Source organism: Podarcis filfolensis, assembly GCF_964270895.1.
Source record: "Podarcis filfolensis genome assembly, chromosome: 18".
NCBI classification, from domain to species: domain Eukaryota; kingdom Metazoa; phylum Chordata; class Lepidosauria; order Squamata; family Lacertidae; genus Podarcis; species Podarcis filfolensis.
In genome coordinates this window covers 6,998,946-7,025,081 of record NC_139622.1, presented here as the reverse complement: position 1 = coordinate 7,025,081, position 26,136 = coordinate 6,998,946, and the positions used below count along the sequence as shown (strand labels likewise).

Here is a 26,136-nt window from a genome sequence, read left to right as displayed (position 1 = left end):
GCAGGAGCAGGGACCGAGCAACGGAAGCTCACCCCGTCGCAGGGATTCGAACCGCCAACCTTCTGATCGGCAAGTCCTAGGCTCTGTGGTTTAACCCACAGCGCCACCCGTGTCCCTATCTTTAAAACACACAGTGCTATAGAAAAGTAATTAATTATAATTATAACTAAAATAATGAAAGGGGAAAAGATGGGCCCCAGACATTGTGTTGCGCATGACTCTGACCCAGGTTCAAGGTGGCATTTGGTGATTAGCCGATATATCTGAGTTCCTAACTGTGGCACACATGCCTTACCTAAAAAACCCACCACACAGACAAACATCCTGCTATCATGAAGTTTCAACAAATGACTCACTTGGGCACACAGTGCGCTGCGGACTGCAGATAAATACTAGGCTGATCTGCACGTTTGTGTGCAACTTTCTCCCTTTGGCACTTTCACTTTGAACTAGTTACGCCCAGTGCAAAGTGCTCTAGCTATTTTTCCGGAGCCCAGAGCTCAGGGTGTAGCGTGATCCCTGGAACCCTGGCCTGGAACTCTGGAGACCCACTACAGATAGGACCGAGCAAGACACTGCAATCTAAACCACTGAGCCTCTTGGGCTTGCCGTTCAGAAGGTCAGTGGTTCGAATCCGCACAAGAGGTGAGCTCCCGTTGCTCAGGCCCAGCTCCTGCCAACCTAGCAGTTCGAAAGCACACCAGTGTAAGTAGATAAATAGGTACCACTGCGGCAGGAAGGTAAGCGGCGTTTCTCTGTGTTCTGGTTTCCGTCACGGTGTCCCGTTGCGCCAGAAGCGGTTGAGTCCTGCTGGCCACATGTCCCGGAAAGCTGTCTGTGGACAAACGCCGGCTCCCTTGGCCTGAAAGCGAGATGAGCGCCACAACCCCATAGTCGCCTTTGACTGGACTTAACCATCCAGGGGCCCTTTGCCTTTTTTCCTTTACCTAGACGGACCTATAGACTGGTTTAGTGTCAAGGCAGCTTTCTGTGCTCCTAAGAAGCCTTAATAGGCCGGAGATTTAAATCTTTGCCGCACATCAGCAATTGACGCTGCTGAACAAGGAACCATATTGCTTTCAGTGCTGCAAGGGAGAGCAGGCCAGCTCAGAGCTTTCTGTGAACCCTCAGGTCCTTCTAGCTCCAAGCCTGCTCTCCAGAGATGTGCAAAAGAGACGCCCGGAGCTTTGAGAATGTAAAGAAAGAAAAAACTCTTACCACGGCTCATTGTGATCATTTATTTACTCAGTGCCGTCTATGTGCATAAGGGACGTGGGTGGCGCTGTGGGTTAAACCACAGAGCCTAGGACTTGCCAATCAGAAGGTCGGCGGTTCCAATCCCCGCGACGGGGTGAGCTCCCGTTGCTCGGTCCCTGCTCCTGCCAACCTAGCAGTTCGAAAGCACATCAAAGTGCAAGTAGATAAATAGGTACCACTCCAGCGGGAAGGTAAACGGCGTTTCCATGCGCTGCTCTGGTTCGCCAGAAGCGGCTTAGTCCTGCTGGCCACATGACCCGGAAGCTCCCTTGGCCAATAAAGCGAGATGAGCGCCGCAACCCCAGAGTCAGCCACGACTGGACCTAATGGTCAGGGGTCCCTTTACCTTTTTATCTATGTGCATGGCACACTGAAAATACAGGTGCGAGGGCTTGGGGAAGAGGGAGGAAAAATGAAGGGGGGGTATTTTTTTCTGGGGGATTTCCAAGTTTTCACATCTCTATTTACAAGTGAAGCAACATGGGCAAAAGGTACCTATAACATGAGCACTGGCAGCCCAGCCTGTTTCTCCACCTGAGGCAAAACAACAAGAACAGCAACCATTTGTTCCTTGTACCCTGCCCCTTTGACAGTGTTGCCCCTGCCGCTCTAGGCGGCTTCCAACAGAACATAAAAAGTACATTAAAAGCTTCCCAGAACAGGGCTGCCTTCAGAAAGTTTTGACAACTTGGTTGGGCTCTAAAGAAAGGTGCCGCCCTGTTGTGTATTTTGGAATTTAGGTAAAGGTAAAAAGGTAAAGGACCCCTGGACGGTTAAGTCCAGTCAAAGGTGACCATGGGGTTGCGGCGCTCATCTCGCTTTAAGGCCAGCATTTGTCCGCAGACAGCTTTCCGGGTCGTGTGGCCAGCAGGCCTAAACAGCTTCTGGCGCAACAGGACACAATGACGGAAACCAGAGCCGTTTACCTTCCCGCCGCAGTGGTACCTATTTATCTACTTGCGCTGGCGTGCTTTCGAACTGCTAGCTTGGCAGGAGCTGGGACGGAGGAACGCGAGCTCACCCCGTTGCGGGGATTCGAACCGCCGACCTGCTGATCAGGAAGCCTAAAAGAGGCTCAGTTTATTACGTTATTAGACCACAGTTTATTACGTACCAGCATGGCTGCTTTTGCTTTTTTTTTGCTTTTGCTTTTCAATCGGACTGCGCATTGGCAGAACCCAGACTGCATTCCACAGGCACGGCTTCCACTCCTCCTTGGCCGGCCTGGTGAGCCCCCTTTCTTCCTGCCTCCTGCAACCAGAGTACAGTCCAAGTGTGTCAAGGGGGGGGGGGAAATCACCCCCGCCCACCCCTGCATTCCAGGCTGTTGGACGGCTTGGCTCAGTCTCCTCTGGAGCGCTTGGCTGCAGTCTCAGTTGTACTGCACGTCTCAACTCTCAAGCATAAAAACGCTGTTTCCAAACTCCTTTGGGGGAAGCCAGGAGTCTGGAAAGCCTCACGTGCCAAATTTTAGCATTCCGCCTGCTGCAGCAGTTAAATCAGGCATAGGCGAACCCGGCCCTCCAGATGTTTTGGGGACTACAACTCCCATGATCCCTAGCTAACAGGCCCAGTGGTCAGGGATGATGGGAGTTGTAGTCCCAAAACATCTGGAGGGCCGAGTTTGCCTATGCCTGAGTTAAATGGAATTAGATAACCCCACCCACTCCCTTCGATGAGCAATGCATTTTTTACATGTGAAAGTTTTACATGAAAATGTTTGCTGACCCCTGCTTTAGACTGAGCATGGGTAGGCAAACTAAGGCCCGGGGGCCAGACCATAGCTGTCAACTTTCAGATTTGAAAATAAGGGATCAGCAGCCTCGAAAATACAGTGGCACCTCGGGTTACATACGCTTCAGGTTACATACGCTTCAGGTTACAGACTCCTCAAACCCAGAAATAGTGCTTCAGGTTAAGAACTTTGCTTCAGGATGAGAACAGAAATCGTGCTCCGGTGGCGTGGCAGCAGCGGGAGGCCCCATTAGCTAAAGCGGTGCTTCAGGTTAAGAACAGTTTCAGGTTAAGAACGGACCTCCGGAACGAATTAAGTACTTAACCTGAGGTACCACTGTAAGGGATCAGCTGCCTCACTTGTCCCGGGGACAGTCTACGGGATATCTAACAATCCGGGATAGCAGCGGGAAACGGCACTGGAATAAGGGAATTTCCCACATAAAAAGGGAAGGTTGACAGCTATGGGTCAGATCCGGCCCCAAGTGTTTTGCATGTAAGACCCCTGCAGGGTTTGTCCCCAGGGCTACCAGCAGATGCCCAAACAAGAGACCTCCCCCTCCGTTCTCCAAAGCGCTGCTCCGGACCCAGGGAAGCAAGATTTGCTTTCTTCCTTTTGCAACCTGGGCATCTCGGCTGCAGCCAACTCAGCCTGGGATGCTGGACCTGCCCGCTTCCGCTTCCTGTCAACAACCGCCAACCTCAGAAAGTGATGGGCTTGCAGTTCGATGGGATGCGGCGGAGGAAACCGCATGTGAAAAGGAGGATGTACTTCACCCCCCCCCCCCCGAAAAAATAAACCAAAGTGCTGAAAGAGGAGCTCCGCCAAGGCCGATAACAAGCAAAAATATTTTCAAAGAGCTTCCTCTTGCAGGCCACGTGGAACCGACCGATGAACTTTTTGCAGGGGATTTGATTTTTTTGATCAAGCTGTCTGCTTCTCGGGGAGCAGCTGAGATTACTCGGCAGCCAACAAAGGTCCGTATAGTTAAAGCTATGGTTTTCGCAGTAGTGATGAATGGAAGTGAGAGCTGGACCATAAAGAAGGCTGATCGCCGAAGAATGGATGCTTTTGAATTCTGGTGCTGGAGGAGACTCTTGAGAGTCCCATGGACTGCAAGAAGATCAAACCTCTCCATTCGGAAGGAAATCAGCCCTGAGTGCTCACTAGAAGGACAGATCCTAAAGCTCAGGCTCCAAGACTTTGGCCACCTCATGAGAAGAGAAGACTCCCTGGAAAAGACCCTGATGTTGGGAAAGATGGAGGGCACAAGGAGAAGGGGACGACAGAGGACGAGATGGTGGGACAGTGTTCTCGAAGCTACCAGCATGAGTTTGACCAAACTGCGGGAGGCAGTGGAAGACAGGAGTGCCTGGCGTGCTCTGGTCCAGGGGGTCACGAAGAGTCGGAGGCGACCAAACGACTAAACAACAATAACAACAACACCTGCTGCAGATTTATTATTTCAGGGCTTTTAAGAGGTTGCCCTGAACGAACTGCGCCTGGCTGCAAGCAAACTCTGCCAGGAGAATCAGGAGAAATCACTTCCACTTTACGTTGCTCCGAACTTAAGCTCTCTGTGCTGTGTGTACTCCTAGCACCATGCATGCATATTTGTTCTTTTTTTCTAAATAACTCGCTGGTTTCTGGCCCTCGTGACGGAGCAACAATTCTTCGCAAGTGTTTACCCAGCTTAAAGCCTTTACCCCACACGGCCGGTTTGATCTGCGGAACTGGCATTATGTAAGGAGCTGAGATCTTTCCACGTGGCAGCTCCTACAATCTGGGGCTCCCTGCTCAGTGACGCTAGGCGTTGTGCTTTGGCAGACGCCCAAAACGTTTCTGTCTGTGCAAGCCTACCTAGACATGTGAAGTCGATCTGCGCTTGAATCCACTTTTAGTTCAGAATGCACACTTTGAAATGTCGACAGTAGTCATTTTGCTTTTCATAAACTTGTTTCTTGACGTCGATTTTAGCGTGTTTTTTATATTCTAGGTAAGCTGCTTGTGGGTTTTATCTACAGTACAAATCTTGCTAAGTAAGTCGTGGGGTTTTCAAGCTTCACAGCACCTCATCTGCCCTGTCCCATAAAATCACAGTATCATATAAGAGTTGGAAGGGATCCCCAGAGTCATCTAGTCCAACCCCCCTGCAATGCAGAATGCATCTCATCTAGACCAATAGCCATCCAACCTCTGCTTAAAAACCTCCAAGGAAGGAGAGTCCACAACTTCCCGAGTAAAACCATTCCACTGTTGAAGGGTCCCATTGCACCCAAGGTACAAGACCCCCAAATAAATGGAGATCTGATTTAGCATACTTATTTAGCAAACAAATTATGCCATGCAACTAAGTGGCATGATATAAGGTAAAAGGTAAAGGTAAAGGAAGGGGCGCGGGTGGTGCTGTGGGTTAAACCACAGAGCCTAGGGCTTGCCGATCAGAAGGTCGGCGGTTCGAATCCCCGCAACAGGGTGAGCTCCTGCTGATCGGTCCCTGCTCCTGCCAACCTAGCAGTTTGAAAGCACGTCAAAGTGCAAGTAGATAAATAGGTACCACCCCGGCGGGAAGGTAAACGGCGTTTCCGTGCACTGCTGTGGTTCGCCAGAAGCGGCTTAGTCCTGCTGGCCACATGACCCGGAAAAACTGTCTGAGGACAAACGTCGGCTCCCTCAGCCAATAAAGCGAGATGAGTGCAGCAACCCCAGAGTCGGCCACTACTGGACCTAATGGTCAGGGGTCCCTTTACCTTTAAAGGTAAAGGACCCCTAGACAGTTAAGTCCAGTCAAAGGCTACTATGGGGTTGCGGAACTCATCTCGCTTTCAGGCCGCCGCTGACCGGTTGTACATCGCTGTAATAATGAAACATTTCACAGAAAACCACCCATTTTGGAAAATATTCCGTCCCACAGCAGCATAGTTACAAAAGGTTGTAGTCAAAGTTCGCTATCCTCAGAGTAGACCCACTGAAATTAAAAGGGGATCCCTTACTTGAATTATAGAAGCGGAAGGGACCGTAAGGTTCAACTTCCTGCAATGCAGGAATCTTTTGCCCAACCTGGAGCTCAAACCCGCAACCCTGAGATTAAGAGTCTCACGTTCTACTGATTTAGGTTCATCAATTGCACTGGATTTAGTCCTAGCAAAATTTACAACCAGGGACGGATGGGGTGGGGAGGGGTTCAATGCAATTCACATTTAAGGGCAAACCTCCCTAATTCACACGTCCTGAAACAACATGGGGGAATGGAACCCAGACATCCTTCAAAGTGTGCGCTTCTCAGAATTCTGCAGCGCAGTTTTCCAAACAAGTAGCACGTGCAAAACATGCATATACAGTACTAGGGTAAAGCGTGCATACAAGTGTATATACCGTATTTTTCGCTCTATAAGACGCACCAGACCATAAGACGCACCTAGTTTTTTGGAGGAGGAAAACAAGAAAAAAAATATTCTGAATCTCAGAAGCCAGAACAGCAAGAGGGATCGCTACGCAGCGAAAGCAGCAATCTCTCTTGCTGTTCTGGCTTCTGGGATAGCTGCGCAGCCTGCATTCACCCCATAAGACGCGCACACATTTCCCCTTACTTTTTAGGAGGGAAAAAGTGAGTCTTATAGAGCAAAAAATATGGTATTTGTGAAAACATGTTGTGTTATATTGGGGCAACTGCTTTGCAAACGTGTTTTAGGCAAATCTGGGGGTGTGTGTTAGGAGAGACCTTCTCCTTTTCAGGAGGGCTTAAAAACAATAAATCACAAACCGATGTGGAAATGTGAACTTAAGACTAGAATAAAAAGAACAACCGGGAGAAAGTGAAACCGACAGATCAATCCAGCCCTAGATACAAACCCAAATTTCCTCCTGCTGTTTGTACACTTGGAAGACAACAACAGGCCAGAGCCACAGCTCTCGGCCGCATGACCCTCCTCTCTCGGTGTTTGTTCACGTGGCCACGTTTGCCTACCTGAACACTAAGATCTTCCTTCAAAGACCCTGTTCTAGAAAGTGAAGAGATAAGCTACTAGAGAACGGGGCCTTCTTGGTAGTGGGCCCAGTAATCCAATAGCTTCCTGAGAGAAGCTCGCCTTGTTCCTTATCTATGGCCTTTTTGACACCAGAGGAAAACATCCTTGCTTAGACAAGCCGACATAGGTTGGTGCAATGTTCATCTGTTTTGGCATTTTAACTCTTGCATTGAAATAGGGAAATTTCAAGGAGAATTCTAGCCAATGCAAATTCTCCCCACGTTCGAAAATCACGTGTAGATCTCAGCTGGCGAGGGAATCAAAGAGAGCCTGGGACCAAGAAAAACGGACGGTAGACCTGATTTTTACTACGATACCGTTGCATGCTTTCAAGTATGGTTGCAATTTTTTACTTATTTATTCTCTTGGGCTTTTTAATTGCATTAGAGCTGTTGAGGGCTTAGTGTGGTTTTAACCCGAGCTGCAAAGTGTTATAAGGAGTTTTTTAGGGCATCTTAGGGCAGGATCTAAACAGGGTGTTCCATCAGTGGAAGGATTTTCAGAACAGAAACTCCACGTCCCCGAATCTACGGCAGAGGATTGAGGGAATACCTAGAGAGTTAGCATTTGCAACCGAGGTGGATATCCCATTGCACCGACAAAAATCCTTGCAAGGAGTGGTCTGTGTCTTGGTGTTCTTTTGGATTCAACCCTTAGGTTCTTATTTCTGTTGCTTGCTTTTAATTAATAGTAATTAAATACTGCTTGGTAAGCCACCTAGGGAACATTATTAAATTAATACAGCACACACACATACAGTGGTACCTCGGGTTAAGTGCTTAATTCGTTGTGGAGGTCCGTACTTAACCTGAAACTGTTCTTAACCTGAAGCACCACTTTAGCTAATGGGGCCTCCTGCTGCTGCCACTGCGCCGCCGGAGCACAATTTGTGTTCTCATCCTGAAGGAAAGTTCTTAACCTGAAGCACTATTTCTGGGTTAGCGGAGTCTGTGACCTGAAGTGTATGTAACCTGAAGCGTATGTAACCCGAGGTACCACTGTACCCCGGGTCCATAAGGAAAGACAAAGACTGCATTCTGCAGAGCGCAAAACAACAACAGCAACAACCCACACGGTGTATTGCGAGAGAAAACGTAGTTCTGTGGACAGAATTTCCTAGGATGGAAGAGACGGCATCAGCATCTGGAGAAAGGTTATTTGCATGGCTTGCAAGAAAAGATCTCTGGGGGAAAGAGGGCGGCAACGTACAGCCGCCCACGTCCGTATTCCACTTTAGATGACATTTTCCAGGCCTGGCCCCTGGCCCGGATAAAGTCACATTTCGCTGCAGCGCTAGGATCTCCTGCCCAATTCTTTCCTTCCCGCCCCTTACAAGCTGCTGACTCACTTTTTTTTCAAGAGAGAGAGGTTTAAATGGGATGCAGGGAGGGCTACTGATGCATGCATGCAAGAGCCAGGAAAAGAATCTAACACCGAGGGAGTAAGGTTAATTAGGCATAGTTATTCGTCTCCCTCAAAGGGGGACTAATCATTAACAGGAAGAGCTCTGGGGACACAGCTGCAGAATAGCTACACACACAACTCCCCCCTCTCCTCCACGCTCAAACTAAACAGGAGCCTGGTTAGCATAAAGCAACTCTGCATGGTCACCTATGGCGAGCAAATTATGTTTGCAGGTGAGTAGAGGCAGCAACAAAAAAATTGCATTACTAGAGGAAGTGTAGCTGTTCCCTACGTGATTGGAACGGTCAAAGATGCTGGGAAATGTCATTCGATCAATGCTTGCAGAGTGAACTAGTTTGGCTTAACGTTTGCTGAATTAGTGCAAAAAACCTCCGAAGCGCAGTTGAAAGCAGTTCTCCTAACTGCCGGCCAAACTGAACGTGAATTAAAGATTGTTTTCGGGAGTTGAATTCTGAATGATTCCTAGCTGATCTTCAAGTCCATTCTCTTGCATCATCATCATCATCATCATCATTATTATTTTACCCCTTTGGGCCTCGAAGCTTCAAGATCCTTAATTTTGTTTTTAAGTTGCATTCATTCAACTTGTTTTCATCATTGCTTGTTAGCCGCCCTGAGCCCGGCCTTGGCTGGGGAGAGCGGGGTATAAATAAAAATTATTATTATTATTATTATCCTAAATGCTGGGGGATATAAATTGAACCATTCACATTTATGTGCACATATGGGTTTGATGTTTTCTTCCGAAGCGCATTTTTACACATCAGTACATGAGCCTGCAACATTCTGAAGGCTGGGGGAGAAAAATCATTGTTTAGGTCATGGATAGGCAAACTAAGGCCCAGGGGCCGGATCCAGCCCAATCACCTTTTAAATCCGGCCCGCGGACGGTCCAGGAATCAGCGTGTTTTTACCTGAGTAGAATGTGTCCTTTTATTTAAAATGCACCTCTGGGTTATTTGTGGGGCGTAGGAATTCGTTCATTACCCCCTCCAATATAGTCCAGCCCCCACACAAGGTCTGAGGGACCCCTGGCTTAGGTGAACTGAAGGCGAACCAAATTAGTTCGCTTTGCAAAGGGGCAAACGTGAATCGGAATTAGTTCCTTTGGGGTGCAGGCTGGACGCGAACCGGAAATACTTCAATTAAGAAGTGAATACAGTGGTACCTCGGGTTAAGTACTTAATTCGTTCCGGACGTCCGTACTTAACCTGAAACTGGTCTTAACCTGAAGCACCACTTTAGCTAATGGGGCCTCCTGCTGCTGCCGCGCCACCGGAGCCTGATTTCTGCTCTCATCTTGAAGCAAAGTTCTTAACCTGAAGCACTATTTCTGGGTTAGCGGAGTCTGTAACCTGAAGCGTCTGTAACCCCAGGTACCACTGTATTTCCAAGCCCTGTGTGTCGAAAACCACATGGGGGGGCATGTTGGCTACCCCTGTATCAAACTGCTGCTCACCAGGCGATCTTAAGCCACACACTTTCAGCCGACGAAACCTTCTATCCAGCTGAGAGGATAAAGTGTGTGCTTGTTTGTGAAGAACAGGAGGAAATCATGTACCAGCTTGATCTCTCTGGAGGGCAAGGCCAAGAAAGAAATGAGACAAAAACAAACCTCTGGTTAAAGGATTTAAGCTGGCAGAGCTAAGTTGTTGCTCTGCCCCTGACTGTGAAGAGATACTGCCGGTCAGAATTGTAAATATCAGGCGATGGTGAAGAGCTCTCTCTGCCCAAGACCTGACAGAGCTGCTGGCAGTCAGAGTAGAGAATTCTGGGCTAGATGGACAAATAGACAGAAAATTCGCTCTGGAAAGAGGGCACTTTGGGGCAGAAAACTTAAAGAGCCACCACACAAAAGCAATTGGCGGGCAGCACATTAATTGCTGAAGATGTTCGCAGCAAGAAGGATGAAACTGCGCTCTTGAGGAAGGAGAGAGCGTGCGCCCCCCAGCTCTGCAGTTATCGAGGGGAGCGTCCGGCAAGGCCCGGGAAAAGGAGACCTGGCTTCACAACCGCAGCAAGCAGATTTAATGCTTGCTACACCTGTTTGTGGAAAAGAACAAGCTCTGCAAGGTCCGGCCGGGTCATCGCGATTCAGGCCAAATCAAGCTCAGCCTGTTTGGAGCACATTTGATATGCCTCCTGTTTGAATAGTTCCTTGTTGCTTCCCGGCACCAGATCCTGGTCTCTTCTGCCTGTCCACTCCCCTCTCCCACAAGCTGTTGACCTCCCCTCTCTATTCATTCCTCGAGTTCCCCTGCTCCATCCGTGGCCAATTTTCTTTCTGTCAGCTCCGGAAACCCAGTCCTCTTGCTAAAACATTCCTGGCCTCTCCCTTCCCTCTCGACGGAGATTCTGTCATTCAACGTTCTTCTGCAGTGCTCAACAAACATTTCATGAAACGTGAGCTCAGCCTATGACTTACTGCACGCATGGGGTAGGCAAACACAAGGCCCAGGGGCCAGATCTGGCCCAATCGCCTTCTAAATCTGGCCCACGGATGGTCCGGGAATCAGCATGTTTTTACATGAGCAGAATGTGTCCTTTTATTTAAAATGCATCTCTGGGTTATTTGTGGGGCCTGCCTGGTGTTTTCACATGAGCAGAATGTGCCCTTTTACAGTGGTACCTCTAGATGCGAACGGGATCCGTTCCGGAGCCCCGTTCGCATCTAGAAGCAAAAGTAACCAGCGATGGCACATCTGTGCACGGACGCGTCGCTTTTCGCTGCTTCTGTGCATGGGCGTGATGTCGTTTTGAGCACCTGCGCATGCGCAAGTGGCGAAACCTGGAAGTAACGCGCTCCGTTACTTCTGGTTTGCTGCGGAGTGCAACTCGAACGGGCTCATCCTGAAGCACATTCAACCCAAGGTATGACTATATTTAAAATGCATCTCTGGGTTATTTGTGGGGCATAGGTATTAATTCATTCCCCCCACCCAAAAAAAAATATAGTCTGGCCCCCCACAAGGTTTAAGGGACAGTGGACTGGCCCCCTGCTGAAAAGGTTTGCTGACCCCTGGGGTGGGGGGCTGGACGAAAGGTAGCAGCTTAAAAAAAATTCAGTACCAAGGACATAGATTGCTTACTGGAAGAAAAGAAACGTTTCTGCCTGGTGCCTAAAGATATGCAACAAAGGTGCCAGGCGAGCCTCCCTGGGGAGAGCGTCCGCAAATGGGGAGCCACTGCAGAGAAGGCCCCGTTCTCGTGTTGCCGACCTCTTGCGGAGGGGACACCCGAAGAAGGGCCTCGGGTGAGGATTGCAGGGTCTGGGTTGGTTCATACAGGGAGAGGTCTTGAGCCATTTAAGGCTTTATAGGTCAAAACCAGCTCGTTGGATTGGGCCTGGGAGCTAGCTGGCAACCAGTGCAGTCGGGCCAGGCTTGGGGCTATGTGCTCACGCCATTTTGCCCTGGTGAGCAGCCTGGCCGTTGAATTTCGCAACTGCTGAAGCTTCCAGGCCACCTTCGGAGGCAGCACCACGAAGAAGAACACCTCGTGAGCTAATGTAAACACCGAATTTAAAAAACCACGGGATCCAGTGGAGATCAGGTGGCGGTGTGAATCAGCCTCTTAAGACTTCCAGGAATCTGGCGCACCGGGTATTTCCTGCACGGCTGCCTGCAGCTTCCATGCCGAGTTGAGCCGATACCGGAGCTCAAGAGGCGAGAGTCCTAAGTTGCAGAGAGCAGCTCCACCCAGGCGGGACCAGGTCTGCCTGTCTGCCTGCCTGCCTCTTTTCCTTCTCTCCTTGCCAAGGGAATTGCAGCACCCAACACCTAGCTGGGAGGATGTGTTCGCCTTTAGCCTAGTTCATTTCCCATGCCATGTTTAGAACAGGAAACAGGCCGAGTGAAAGGAAGCTCTCCCTCTTTCTCAACTGCATCCTTGACACCAAGTGCATGTTTGGTCAGGAGAAAGGACAGGGTCAGCGATGGAAAGATAGGCGTAGGCGACCAGGTCAGACCCTTTCCCCAAAGTAATGAAGAGCTGAGTCAAGGTCTACAGGAGAGAAACTGTCCCCCTACTCTTTTAAAAAGGTAAAGGGACCCCTGACCATTAGGTCCAGTCGTGGCCGACTCTGGGGTTGCGGCGCTCATCTCGCTTTACTGGCCGAGGGAGCCGGCGTACAGCTTCCGGGTCATGTGGCCAGCAGGACTAAGCCGCTTCTGGTGAACCAGAGCAGCGCACGGAAACGCCATTTACCTTCCCGCCGGAGTGGTACCTATTTATCTACTTGCACTCTGATGTGCTTTCGAACTGCTAGGTTGGCAGGAGCAGGGACCGAGCAACAGGAGCTCACCCCGTCATCGCGGGGATTCGGACCGCCGACCTTCTGATCAGCAAGTCCTAGGCTCTGTGGTTTAACCCACAGCGCCACCCACATCCCTTCTCAAAGCATTTTACATGTTAAAACATCCATTCAAACAATCTAGAATGAAACAAATTCAAGCTTTAAGGAAAACGTTTCAGCTCCTTCTCTAAGCGCCCAGAGATCTTCAGGTGGTCGCAACTGGACCCGCACCAATCGCAAAACACGCCTGGCTAATTTCTAACACCAATTCCCTGCCGGTTCTGCAGGTGTGGAAGCAGTTGAGAGGGCTTTGTTCACTATAAATGACTTCTCCACCCCCTACCCCCTGAGGTTTTTTTTGTCAATGCTCCACACAAAGTCCAGGAAGTGGAGCAGGGAAGGAAGAGTATCTGTTGAGTGACTGCTTCAAAAGTCAACGAGGGCCTCATCTAATTGTTTAGGACTTAAGCAGCAGGGAGAGGAGTTGTGAACTCGATAAAGAGCTCTAACAAGTTGGGTGAGAGGACGCAATCGTTGCCAAAGCAGAAATGTGGTTCTGTGCAGGCCATGCGTTATCCTCCTTGACCCCATCGGACGATATCTCCCTGCAGTATCGTACAGCCAGCCTTGCCTCCCAGATAAACCCTCTTCCCACCACCAGACAGTGTTAGAAATTAGCCAGGCGTGTTTTGTGACCGGCGCAGGTCCACTTGCAAACACGTGGAGATGTCTGGATGCTACACTGGCGACTGACATTTCCATCTGGCTGAACCCTCCAGCTTCCTTAAGCAGGTGAGCAGAAGAGCTCATTTATTGCATTTTATCTCCCACCTTGGGTGCTCTGCTCGGCATAGTTCATAGCTTCTCTGAGTTATTCAAGCCCCTTCGCCACGGCAAGGCAGTGATCCATGAAGAGGAATTAGAATTGATGCTTTTGAATTCTGGTGCTGGAGGAGACTCTTGAGAGTCCCATGGACTGCAAGAAGATCAAACCTCTCCATTCTGAAGGAAATCAGTCCTGAGTGCTCACTGGAAGGACAGATCCTGAAGCTGAGGCTCCAATACTTTGGCCACCCCATGAGAAGAGAAGACTCCCTGGAAAAGACCCTGATGCTGGGAAAGATGGAGGGCACAAGGAGAAGGGGACGACAGAGGACGAGATGGTGGGACAGTGTTCTCGAAGCTACAAACATGAGTCTGACCAAACTGTGGGAGGCAGTGGAAGACAGGAGTGCCTGGCATGCTCTGGTCCATGGGGTCACAAAGAGTCGGACACGACTAAACGACTAAACAACAACAACAACATCTCCCACCTTTTTCTGCAAGGAGCACATGGTCCACCCCCCCTCCACAGGTAATCCCAACACCCCTGCGAGGTAGCTTAAGAGGCTGCGACTAGCTCTAAGGTCACCCAGTGAGTTTCTTGGAGGAGTGGGGATTTGAACCCTGATCTCCCAGGTCCTGATCTGACACTCTAACCACTACACCCCACTGTCTTCCTAGAGTCCTCCTGCTATGGGGCAGCTCTATAAATTAAGTAGGTAAACAAATAGGGGGAGAGCTAAATGTCCCTTAGAGAAGGATGTGAAATATATCCCTTGAAGCTGGCATTAGTTTTATTTTGGATCATTTTATTGTATGTTTCATAAATCGCTTTGAAATGTTTTATTTAAAATGGCATAGGAAAACTCGGCCCTCCGGATGTTTTGGGACTACAACTCCCATCATCCCTAGCTAGCAGGACTAGTGGTCAGGGATGATGGGAATTGTAGTCACAAAAACATCTGGAGGGCCGTGCGTGCTTATGCCTATGTAAAGCAGTAAAGAAATGAAACGAACAGTAATAAAACCGACAACGACAAATTTCACTGCCAAAAAAGAAAGAAAGAAAAGGGGAATAAGAGAAAGATGGTGCAAAGACATAATAATATAATAATAATAATTTATTATTTATACCCCGCCCATCTGGCTGAGTTTCCCCAGCCACTCTGGGCGGCTCCCAATCAAGTGTTAAAAACAATACGTTACATTTTTAAAACTTCCCTGAACAGGGCTGCCTTAAGATGTCTTCTGAATGTCAGGTAGTTGTTTATCTCTTTGACATCTGATGGGAGGGCGTTCCACAGGGCGGGCGCCACCACCAAGAAGGCCCTCTGCCTGGTTCCCTGTAGCCTCACTTCTCGCAATGAGGGAACCACCAGAAGGCCCTCGGTGCTGGACCTCAGCGTCCAGGCTGAACGATGGGGGTGGAGACGCTCCTTTAGGTATACAGGACCAGGCCGTTTAGGGCTTTCAAGGTTAGCACCAACACTTTGAATCGTGCTCGGAAACGTCCTGTGAGCCAATGCAGATCTCTCAGAACCGGTGTTATGTGGTCCCGGCCAGTCACCAGTCTAGCTGCCGCATTCTGGATTAATTGCAGTTTCCAGGTCACCTTCAAAGGCAGCCCCACGTAGAGCGCATGGCAGTAGTCCAAGCGGGAGATAACCAGATCATGCACCACTCTGGCAAGACAGTGCGCAGGCAGGGAGGGTCTCAGCCTGCGTACCAGGTGGAGCTGGCAGACAGCTGCCCTGGACACAGAGTTAACCTGCGCCTCCATGGACAGCTGCGAGTCCAAAATGACTCCCAGGCTGCGCACCTGGTCCTTCAGGGGCACAGTTACCCCATTCAGGACCAGGGAGTCCTCCACACCCACCCGCTCCCTGTCCCCCCAAAACAGTACTTCTATCTTGCCAGGATTCAACCTCAATCTGTTAGCCGCCATCCATCCTCCAACATTTCGTTGTGGCGACTGCACCCTAGGTTCAAGGTGCCATTTGGAGAGCAGCTTTTATATCTGAGTTTTTACCTGTGCTTTTATGGTAATGCGACTCTTTACTTAAGCAACTTGCTGACTGAAAACGAGAAGCACCTCGTCGCCCCTGCCTTGCCTGAGACTTCTCTGAACCACGATTCTCAGCGCAACGATGTCACCATTTCCTGTTTCCCAAGCCGCAAATATCTGCAAGTTCTTCCCGCAGCCAGCGCAGAACCAGGAAACTGTCTCACATTGAAGCAACGAGGCTTGCAAGCTGGGCCTCCAGAAGGATCACCACCCGCCCCAAAAAACCCCCTGATGCAAGCACATAGATACTCTCAGAGCGCTTGCCAGTATAAATGCACCGAGACAAACGGAACGGATAAAAAGTTCCCGGCGCCGAGAGAAAGGGACAGATGGTTTTAAGATATGCACAACCGGCAGCAAATTGCAACGGAGGAGGAAGATGGCAGGATAACAATAAGCGGCCATCTGTTCGCTCTCTCCACCCCATACGGAGGGAGCAGAAGGAAAGGTGAACTAGATACAGCACGGGGCAGGGGTCTGGGAGCAAAAGCTGGGTGGCTGGACATCTGCTTTGCATGCAGAAGGCCTCAAGGCCAAGCCAGGAAACCCTGGGGTGCTGCTTCCAGTCAGTACAGCGTCAGTAACCAACTCTCCGGCTCAGAATCATGCTGCTTCTTATGCGGTATTGCGGTTAACAACACAGAGAGCTGATTTATCCTCAGTCGGCGGCTACAACAAGACCCCGAAACGAATCTTGAAGCGAGTTTTGCAGCAAGGCGTCAACAAAGCGCTTCAGACTCCTAGGCTGTGTTCGAACGGCCATGCATGGCACGCTCACGGCGTTTCCAATTTGTCCGTGCGAGACGCTATCCAATAATAATAATAATAATTTTTTATTTATACCCCGCCCTCCCCAGCCAAGACTGGGCTCAGGGCGGCTAACAACCAATAATAAAAGCAAGTTGATTAAAATACAATTTAAAAGATTAAGATACAACATTAAAGCATTAGAGTGTAATCTCTTCATAGGAGGAGAAAGGAAAAAGAAAGAGGGGGAGGGAATCAAACTGATTCCGAGCCAAAGGCCAGGTGGAACAACCTGGCCTTGCGGAAAGAGATCAGATCCCGCAGGGCCCTGGTCTCAGGAGACAGAGCGTTCCACCAGGCCGGGGCCAGTGTTGAGAAGGCCCTGGCTCTGGTTGAGGCTAATCTAACTTCCTTAGGGCCCGGGACCAGTAGGGTGTTGCTATAAATGGACCTTAAGGTCCTCCGTGGGGCATACCGGGAGAGGCGGTCCCATAGGTACGAGGGTCCTAGGCCATGAAGTGCTTTAAAGGTCAAAACCAGTACCTTAAATCTGACCCTGTACTCCACCGGGAGCCAGTGCAGCTGGAAAAGCACTGAGTGAATATGCTCCCATGGCACAGATCCTGTGAGGAGCCTCGCTGCAGCATTCTGCACCCGCTGGAGTTTCTGGGACAGCTTCAAGGTCCCTTTATCTTTATACAAATATTAAGGGCCTGATCCATCCCTAAGGGAGGACTGTTTAAAACTACCAAGTACTGTCGACTGGTTCCTGGGGATTTGACTCGAGAGTCAGTGAAAAGATGAGGCCAGCCGCAAACAAACTCCATCTCTGCAATTAAAACAGTGCTCAATTTATGGTGGGGGCGTGGGAGAGAATGAATCAACTTTGTTATGAATCAGATCCGAGACCAAAATAGCTGGTGACTTCATTTGTTGCAGGTCTATTTTAATCTTTTTCAGCGACTGTAGGGTGCGGTATATATGTCACGCATGCATGTATATTTATATACATATATTCATTATGAATTGGAACACCTCTTTGAGGTAAAGGTAAAGGTAAAGGGACCCCTGACCATTAGGTCCAGTCATGGCTGACTCTGGGGTTTCTGCTCTCATCTCGCTTTATTGACCGAGGGAACCGGCTTACAGCTTCCGGGTCATGTGGCCAGCAGCACTAAGCAGCGCACGGAAATGCCGTTTCCCTTCCCGCCAGAGTGGTACCTATTTATCTACTTGCACTTTGATGTGCTTTCGAACTGCTAGGTGGGCAGGAGCAGGGACCGAGCAACGGGAGCTCACCCCATGACGGGGATTCGAACCGCCGACCTTCTGACCAGCAAGTCCTAGGCTTTGTGGTTTAATCCATAGCACCACCCGCTTCCCTCTCTTTAGGGTACCATAGCCAAATCAAGGAACAGGTTTCTCCTATGTTCGGAGACAACTGAATGCTATTTCGAATCAATATGGCAGGCTGATTTTTTCTCAAATACTGCACTGATTTTTATTTCTGTTGTCTTAGAAATCAGAATTACCAAGTGATGGGTACAAGGCTACCAACGTCTTTGGCCACTGCACAAACGTGACAAAGCTTCTAATTGCAACTGTGCAGTGTTAGAAAGTCAGGTATATAAGCTAGGCGCCAAATGGCTCCTTAAACCAAGGTTAAGGTAAAGGTAAAGGGACCCCTGACCATTAGGTCCAGTCATGACCGACTCTGGGATTGCAGCGCTCATCTCGCTTTATTGGCCGAAGGAGCCGGCGTACAGCTTCCGGGTCATGTGGCCAGCATGACTAAGCCGCTTCTGGCGAACCAGAGCAGCACACGGAAACGCCGTTTACCTTCCCGCCAGAGCGGTACCTATTTATCTACTTGCACTTTGACGTGCTTTCGAACTGCTAGGTTGGCAGGAGCAGGGACCGAGCAACGGGAGCTCACCCCATTGCGGGGATTCGAACCACCAACCTTCTGATCGGCAAGTCCTAGGCTCTGTGGTTTAACCCACAGTGCCACCAGTGTCCCAAGGTTACAGTCACCAAAATGGAACGCCCAGAGGTGACATTTTGGGGCAAGGCGGTTCTGAAGTCTTTATTTTTCAAGCAACGGACTGACTGTGATTATCAATTAAACATCTGGCTAGCTGGCGAAACTTGAGCTAGGTTAAGAACTCTGAGAACTTAAGGAAGATCCAGGGGCAGACCACACACATAGATTGGGCCATTCCGGCCTCTTTTTTCTTAATGGTGACTCGGACCATTCATAACGTAGGAATATTCTTCATAACTGTGAGCAAGGCGGGAGGGGAGAGTAAGTGAAGACAAGCGACAAGAGTTAGCTATACAGTGGTACCTCGGGTTACATAGACTTCAGGTTACAGACGCTTCAGGTTACAGACTCCGCTAACCCAGAAATAGTACCTCGGGTTAAGAACTTTGCTTCAGGATGAGAACAGAAATCGTGCTCCGGCGGCACAGTGGCAGCGGGAGGCCCCATTAGCTAAAGTGGTGTTTCAGGTTAAGAACAGTTTCAGGTTAAGAACGGACCTCCAGAACAAATTAAGTACTTAAGCCGAGGTACCACTGTAATGTTGTCCACTGCTCTTGCTCAGGCCGCACAGAAAAAGCATTTTGGTTCCTGAAATTCGTTCTGATTGTGCAGGTAAAAACAGAACGGATAGAATTCTACAGGACGTGTTGCTAGCTTATGAAAACCGTCAGGATCCAGTGACTCCCCCAAGCATTCACCTCCAGATGGTGGAGACGTCAAGACGATATCTCGCGAGGCTTGGGGATAATTTCTAGGCCCTGGACAGAATAATACATTCCCCATCCTGCGGTAGCTCGGGAGGAGGGCTGCAAACTTGCAAATTGGCATGTTGTAAGAACGCTGCATTTCTCAGCTCAGTTGGGTTTGACAGATGTGTGCTCTGAAAAGGGCTTTTGATTCCTCTCTGCGCAACCAGAGCGGCTCGCTCGAAATGTGCTATCGTATCATCATTGTCCCCACCCAGCCCAGCACCGATAATGCATCCAAGTTTACAATTATTCTACAGCCAGAAGGGACTGTACTTTGTGGCTGGAGTGAAAGCGGGGAGCCCAGTTCTGCCACACCTTAAAAAAAATGGATTTTGAACTATGACAACCCTGCACATTTCAATATAGTTTATATTAATAAGTGTAGGCATGGTGCCAGCACAAGACAAATGGACATTATTCCCTCCCCCCTCCGCCCCACACAAATGCACACAGATGTAGCACACAGGCCCATTCAGTTTCTTATAACAATAGCTACCCAGAACCCATGAGCGGGGGCGGGGAATACACATACATTACAAGGAGGACCTGCAACAAATTGTTGCAGTACATCCCCACCCCCTTCACAGCAATACTGTAAGCTGCTAGGGCTCAAGCAATCCAATCTCCACCACCATTTTCTGCAGCCCCCCCCCCCATCCCCACAATGACACTTCTGGAGCCAGAAGGAACTAGGAGCGCATAGAGAATGCTCGCTTTTCATTGGACAAGGATGTCTGGTGTGGATCTTTACTTTTAATTTGCACTTTTTTAAAAAACACACCTCTGCATACCTTGCTGAGTTTCTGTAAGTATAGTAAAAGGTAAAGGTAAAGGTAAAGGACCCCTGGATGGTTAAGTCCAGGCGACTATGGGGTTGCGGTGATTATCTCGCTTTCAGGCCGAGGGAGCCGGCGTTGGTCCACAGACAGCTTTCCGGGTCATGCGGCCAGCAGGACTAAACCGCTTCTGGCGCAACGGGACACCGTGACGGGAGCCGGAACGCGCAGAAACACCATTTACCTTCCCGCCGCAGCGGCACCTATTTATCTACTTGCACTGGCATGCTTTCAGCTGCTAGGTTGGCAGGAGCTGGGACAGAGCAATGGGAGCTCACCCCCGACCTTCTGATCGGCAAGCCCAAGAGGCTCAGTGGGTTAGACCACAGCGCCACCCGCGTCCCTTGCAAGTATAGGAACCTCTCCCACACCGGTATACTAATTATGCATCTTATTCAAAGTAATTAGAAACCCAAGCTGTCTTACAGAACGTGTCAAGATGTTGCTGGACTCCGACATGGGCTTGCTGACTGGGGCTGATTAAGGAGTTGGCTATCCAGCAAAACCTTCAGCCCCCGAATGTTGCTGGACTCCAACTCCCTTGTGTGTATATTTACATATTTTTACAGACTTCCATGGTTTGCTTGGTTTTGTGTTGCTCAACAGGAGGATTATTTTTGTCATATACTGTTGACAACCCCCCCAAATCAATAAAAATACATAGCAAACTGAAGTTCTGCCCCCCCTAACAAAAGGCCTCCCCCCGCCACCAAAAAAATCCTGGCTTGGCCCATGCGATTGTCCCTCTTTGTGCTATTCTGATCATTTTAGGAGCACACGACTCTGTCCGTTCTTACACCTTAACGTTGCCTGGCGTCTTTCCAGGAATTCAGACCAGGAGCCTTTTCCCGCTGTCCCTAGAGATATATACTCTAGAAGTTTGCACATTAAAAAGAACTCCCACAACACTGTACTATTATTATTTTTTTAAAAACAGCTATAATTCAGACCAGCACAGAACTCAACAAAAGCCACAAGCCACTTGCACATGCTCATTTGTGTATATATTATTATTATTATTTCTTAAGATTTATATGGGACGCGGGTGGCGCTGTGGGTTAAACCACAGAGCCTAGGACTTGCTGATCAGAAGGCCGGCAGTTCAAATCCACGCAACGGGGTGAGCTCCTGTTGCTCGGTCCCAGCTCCTGCCAACCTAGCAGTTCGAAAGCACGTCAAAGTGCAAGTAGATAAATAGGTACCGCTCCGGCGGGAAGGTAAACGGCGTCTCCGTGCGCTGCTCTGGTTCGCCAGAAGCAGCTTAGTCATGCTGGCCACATGACCCGGAAGCTGTACGCCGGCTCCCTCGGCCAATAAAGCGAGATGAGCGCCACAACCCCAGAGTCGGCCACTACTGGACCTAATGGTCAGGGGTCCCTTTACCTTTACTAAGATTTATATACCAGCCTTCATCATAAGATCTCAGGGCGGTTCATAGAGCAAACTACAGCGGTACCTTGGTTGTCAAACGGCTTGGCTCCCGAACAAATCGGCTCCCATACGCCGCAAAGCCGGAAGTGAGTGTTCCGGTTTGCGAACATTTTTCGGAAGGCAAACGTCCAACGAGGCGTCCGCAGCTTCCGATTCAGTGATGGAAGCTCCTGCAACCAATCAGAAGCTGCGCCTTGGTTTCCGAACTGTTCCCGGAGTCGAACGGACTCCAGAATGGATTAAGTTCGACAACCAAGGCACCACTGTACAGTTTAAAAGCATGAAAATAAGTGAAACAAAGCAATAACCAACCCCTTCCCACAGACACATTTACAAGTAGGGCAAGGTTTCCCAGGCTTGGGTCTCCAGCTGTTTTTGGACTACAATTCACACTACCCCTGACCACTGGTCCTGCTAACTAGGGGTGGTGGGAGTTGTAGTTCCCGAAACAGCTGGGAACCCAAGCTGCAGGGAAACCCTGCTGTAGAATATTAATCCTCCAAATGCCTGGTTGAAGAGGACCGTTTTCACCTGGTGCCTAAAATATACAATGAAGGTGAAGCATTCCACAAATGGGGAGCCACCGCAGAAGAGGCCCTGTTCTCGTGTTGCCACCTTCCAGACCACATGTGGAGGATGCACACAAAAAGGGCCTCGGATGACGAATGCAGAGTCCGGGTTGGTTTATATAGAAAGGGGCGGTACTTCAGGTACTGCAGGCAAATACAGGCATTCCTCGCGATATTGTGTGTTCTGCTCCAGATAACCACAATAAACCGAACAAAGCAAGTCGCACCATTTTTTGGGTTTCCCACGGCATATGAAAGTTATGCTTACTCCATATTGCAGTCTATTAAGCCAGGGGCACCTGGCTTCAGGGGCAGGTGTGTGTGGGGGGGGGAAATCCTGTGGTCAGAAGAGGGGTGGTGGCAGCAACGTGTGTGTGTGTGTGTGTGTGTGTGTGTGTGTGTCTTCCTTCACCTGGAATCTACCAGGCTGCCAGCAGCTGCCCCCACGCCCTTGCAAGGAGAAATATCTGCGAAGCGCAACCTGTTTCTAGTCGCCTACAGGTGATGGTTCCTCGCCACGCCAGCCAAGCAAAGCTTTTACAAAGAGGGACTCTGAGCAATCTACCCAACTTAACCCCAAACCGGCGCCACACAAGAACATAATAAGGACACATCGAGTGGGCACCTAAATATGGCATAGGGCAGCCCACAAGCAAGACCTGGGCACAACAGCACTCTGTCCACCTTTGATTCCAAGCAACTGGTATTCCACCTCACGAAGCCATGAATAACAAAAACCTTTTCTGCCATGAAGCAACGAGCCAACCAGAAATGTTGCCCTTGGGCTCAGGGTTTTCGGCATTTTGTTCAAACGCGCTTTCCGGCCAATGCTGGTTCAGTGGTGCTGACCCAACAGTGGAAGTCCTAGAATTAGGCAGTTGCTGCCCCACTCCATTTCCAAGCACTAAGAGGGCACCGCACCAGTGTAGCTGCTGTGGTGATGCAATGCTTGCTCACAACAACTAGGGCCAACACACCTTCCTCAATCCACCTGTCCTGTTCCAAAGAAAACCAGTGAGTTAGAGTTGCACTGTTCCAAGCAAAACTCGGTGCCCAACCGTTTTCAACCAGCGATAATTATAAGAACCATCATAATGTGGGGGGGGGGGGAGGGAGGGAGGCTGACATTAAAAGGGAAGATGGATCAAGAATTAGCCCAGAGGTTGCCACACACAGGAAGGACAAGGATATACCGTATTTTCTGCACCATAACACTCACTTTTTTCCTCCTAAAAAGAAATGTCTGTGCGTGTTATGGAGGGAATGCCTACGGGTGGCATGCCTATGGATTTTCCTCCTCTAAAAACTACGTGCATGTTACGGTCGAGTGCGTGTTATAGAGCGAAAAATACGGTAGTTTGAGTGCCTCACTTGTAGCTCTGTAAATCATTTAACGTGCCAACACCAAGTTATTAACACCGCAGTTGTTGTAGAAGGGGTTATTATTTTGACCGGAATGCAATTGACATTAATAAGATCCTGGAACGCAGAAATAAAGCAAAGCATCAAACCATCAATTCTAGCACACGCAGCGGGGGGGGGGGGGCACCTAAATTATAGAATTCGGTATATGAATGACATGTATTAGTAATTGTATTATAATTTGGTATTGTTAGGCTGATATTGGGTTGTAATTGAAGATGAATTTAAAAAGTTATGTTAAAAGAAATTAGATCAGAGGCAATCTGAAACCCAAGGGTATCTCATCTGTGCAACCCTTCCCCATTCTTTTTTCCCAAACAGATAAGACAGACATGTTCGCTTTTCTCACCTGGCTGGCTTTGTAGAACTGCTTCTTTAGCCCGGCCACAGACATGGTGCCCTCCTTGTAGTTACTGAAAAACTAGCTCACAGCGGAGGGGAAAACGAACAAGAGGCAGAGGAAAAAGGGGAGCAGGCAGGTGTCCCTATATGATTTGAGGCACAGAGGTTGGTGGAAGTGTGGGGGGCCAGACCCCAGCCCCTGAAATAAAGAGGCCACTGGTTAAGTTAGCAGGCGGAGGCGAAGAGAAGACTAAGCCTGTCCCAAGAGGCAGAGAGGTTGCCCGAAAAACGGGGGACACACAGAATCTGTGCCTGACACAAAGAGAGAGACACCCCCAAAATGACACAGAAAAAGGCAAAAGCGTCAGATGAAAGGAGCTCCCCCTAACTAAAATGAAAATGAAAATTGCAAAGGCAAGAGACGCTTCTGAGAGGCAAATGAGTGTAAGGGGACAGAAAGGGAGGGAGACAGGCAGAGACAGTTGACACAGCTGCTCCTGGGCAGTTTAGGAGGTTCAAGAGGCTAGTCCTCAGTGAGGCAAAGGAAGGGAGGAAAAGTAGTCCCTGAGGAAGAGAGAGGGAAAGGGAGGAGAGGCCAGGCTTGGCTGAAGGGGAATGTTTTTTTCTCTTTTTGGCTTTGGTTGTTTTGAGAAAGAAGGCTTCAAGAGAGGGAGGTGAGAGGAATGAGACAGAAAGGAGGACAAGGACTGACAGGTTCAGACGGCGGACGGACACACAAAGTAATCCCCGCGCCCACCCCCGAAAGGCGGAGAGGAGGCAGGTCGGAGGAACAGCCGGGGAAGAGGAACGGGGAGGACACGGGGTGCGGGGGAAAACATCCAGGCTCGGGCTGAGCTCGCTCTCTGGCTCCCCTCGGCGCTTCACTTCCGCCACCCCGCCTAACGCGCATGCGCGCAGGCAGGCGGAGGGATACGCGCTCCTTCGCCGGAAATAAAGGTGTGGAAAAGAGGAGGAGGAGGAGAGTGAGATCCGGGCTCCACGCTTCTAACCATAGACGCGGGTGGGATAGAGCGCCGAGAACGAAAGGGCGTCGCGCCGCGGCCACGCCCATCCCGCGCTTCAAATGAGCGGAGCCAGAGCGCCCCCTGTCGTCCTTTGAAGGAAGCTTCGGATCGAGAAGGATTACAGTACAGTAGTAGCCGGCCGCCGCCTCCCGCGCCTGGTCGTTCTGAACTACAACTCCCATCATCCCTTGCGAAAACGTGACCAGTTAGATACGAGTTATATTAATTTGCGGCTGGACGGCGCCATAATGATAAAAATATTTTATTATAATATTATTATAATAATATTTTATTAGTAGTAGTATTTTATTATTTCATTATTAATACAAATATTTAATATAATATTATTAATAGTAATATTTTAATATATTATTAATTATTATTATTATAAATTATATAATACTATTACTACTAATAATAATTTATATCCCGCCCTCCCCAGCCAAAGCCGGGCTCAGAGCGGCTAACAACAGAAAAACTAGCACAATTTACATAAAATCACAGTCAATTAATTGAAATACATTCTAAAATCAGTTCACAATCATATTGTTATTATTAGCAGTAGCAGTAATAACAGTTGTTATTTTAAAAAACTGTTATGTACTGAGTTGAATAGGATCCAAACTGCAGCAGTCTGATTGGTCCTAGAACAATAGGATTCAGAATGCAGCAGCCTGATTGGTCCTAGAACAATGCAGCAGTATGATTGGTTGGAAGGAACCACCCAATCATGCTCCAGATAGAAGTGAATCCACAACCTGATTGGCTTACAGTAGAATTCCGGAATTAGCCAATCATGTGCAGCCCATTGTGTAAATAATGTATATAAAGCAGATACTTTGAGGGGACTTTCATTCATTCCTCCTCACCACTATGAGCTGAATAAAGAGCATGAAATCACTTTGCGAGTATATTTCAAAAACCATAGAAAACCAGAATCAAAATGCGTTACATGGTTTAAAATAATTATCAAAACCCAGGCATTCCGAGAGATGTGAGCCTCCCTTGCTGTTGAATTATTGTTTTACTTATTTTCTTATTTTCTCTTTAAGCCGCCTTGAGCACATGTCAGGGAAAACGGCGGGGTATAGATAAAACAACAATTATTTTTTATCATTAATTATTGTATTAATAATTATTTATTATTAATAATACGTATTAATAATAATTAATAATTAATGAGAATAATTATTGGGGTATGGATAAAATAACAATAACAAAATAATAATAATAATAATAATAATAATAATAATAATAATAATAATAATAATAATAATACTTGTTACTACTATTACTTTTGCACTAGACCCGAGAGTTGAGCCTCTAATCTAGCGCCTCTCATTTT

General features: G+C 48.8%; 1 protein-coding gene across 2 annotated transcripts in view; it reads right to left on the bottom strand.

Annotated features, from left to right (window-relative positions):
• The window catches only part of SH3GL1 (SH3 domain containing GRB2 like 1, endophilin A2), a 52,601-nt gene extending 27,872 nt beyond the window's left edge, over window positions 1–24,729 (bottom strand). The window contains exon 1 of one of the 2 annotated variants that reach the window (XM_083594803.1): window positions 23,774–24,729. In XM_083594803.1, coding sequence (XP_083450929.1) covers window positions 23,774–23,818 — 45 coding nt within the window. In that variant the 5' untranslated portion in view covers window positions 23,819–24,729. The remainder of the gene's footprint in view (window positions 1–23,773) is intronic. The other variant, XM_083594802.1, reaches the window with a different exon arrangement.
• Between the last annotated feature and the right edge of the window lie 1,407 nt (window positions 24,730–26,136).